Source organism: Penaeus monodon, chromosome 27 (genome assembly GCF_015228065.2).
Source record: "Penaeus monodon isolate SGIC_2016 chromosome 27, NSTDA_Pmon_1, whole genome shotgun sequence".
In the NCBI taxonomy this organism is placed as follows: domain Eukaryota; kingdom Metazoa; phylum Arthropoda; class Malacostraca; order Decapoda; family Penaeidae; genus Penaeus; species Penaeus monodon.
The window spans coordinates 18,569,693-18,570,197 of record NC_051412.1 but is presented as its reverse complement, the minus strand read 5'-3'; the positions used below and the strand labels follow the sequence as shown (position 1 = coordinate 18,570,197).

The 505-nt window shown below is 38.8% G+C and overlaps 1 protein-coding gene across 1 annotated transcript in view; it reads left to right on the top strand.

Moving 5' to 3' along the window:
• Positions 1-403: 403 nt before the first annotated feature.
• LOC119590358 (uncharacterized histidine-rich protein DDB_G0274557-like) overlaps positions 404-505 on the top strand; it is a 1,301-nt gene continuing 1,199 nt past the window's right edge. The window contains exon 1 of the mRNA XM_037939030.1: positions 404-474. Coding sequence (XP_037794958.1) covers positions 463-474 — 12 coding nt within the window. The 5' untranslated portion in view covers positions 404-462. The remainder of the gene's footprint in view (positions 475-505) is intronic.

Below are 505 nucleotides of genomic sequence, written 5' to 3'. Positions count from 1 at the left end.
CTAATTGGATTACATGTAGTGGTATATCATATACATTGCGAGAAATCGAATGCCTCTAATAGAGTGATACATAATATACAGAAATTTATAAACAACTCGGAATAAAGGAAAATATGGAAGATTTTTCAGCAGAGCCAAAACATGATTCCCTCTAACATCTTACTTTATGGTAGCCACGCTGCAACCAATGATCGCATAAACGCTGTATTGAAGGTCACGTTCATACGAGGTCATTAACACTAAGAAAAAATACATATCAGTCGTTCTTTACAAATTTGTTTAGATTTTATAAATTAATGTACTATATTTTTAAGTCTTAGAAAGTACAGTTGTAAGGGCTGTCCCTTTCGGGTCCGTGAACCTCTGCTTGCCGAAGGTCATACACTGGAGCCGTATATAAAGGGGCGTCCACAAGCAGTCAGCAGCCACATCGTCCTCAGTGAGCCAAGAACAGGACCAGCCATGAAGCTTACGGTGAGCAGTCATACATGTTAGCTAACGAATT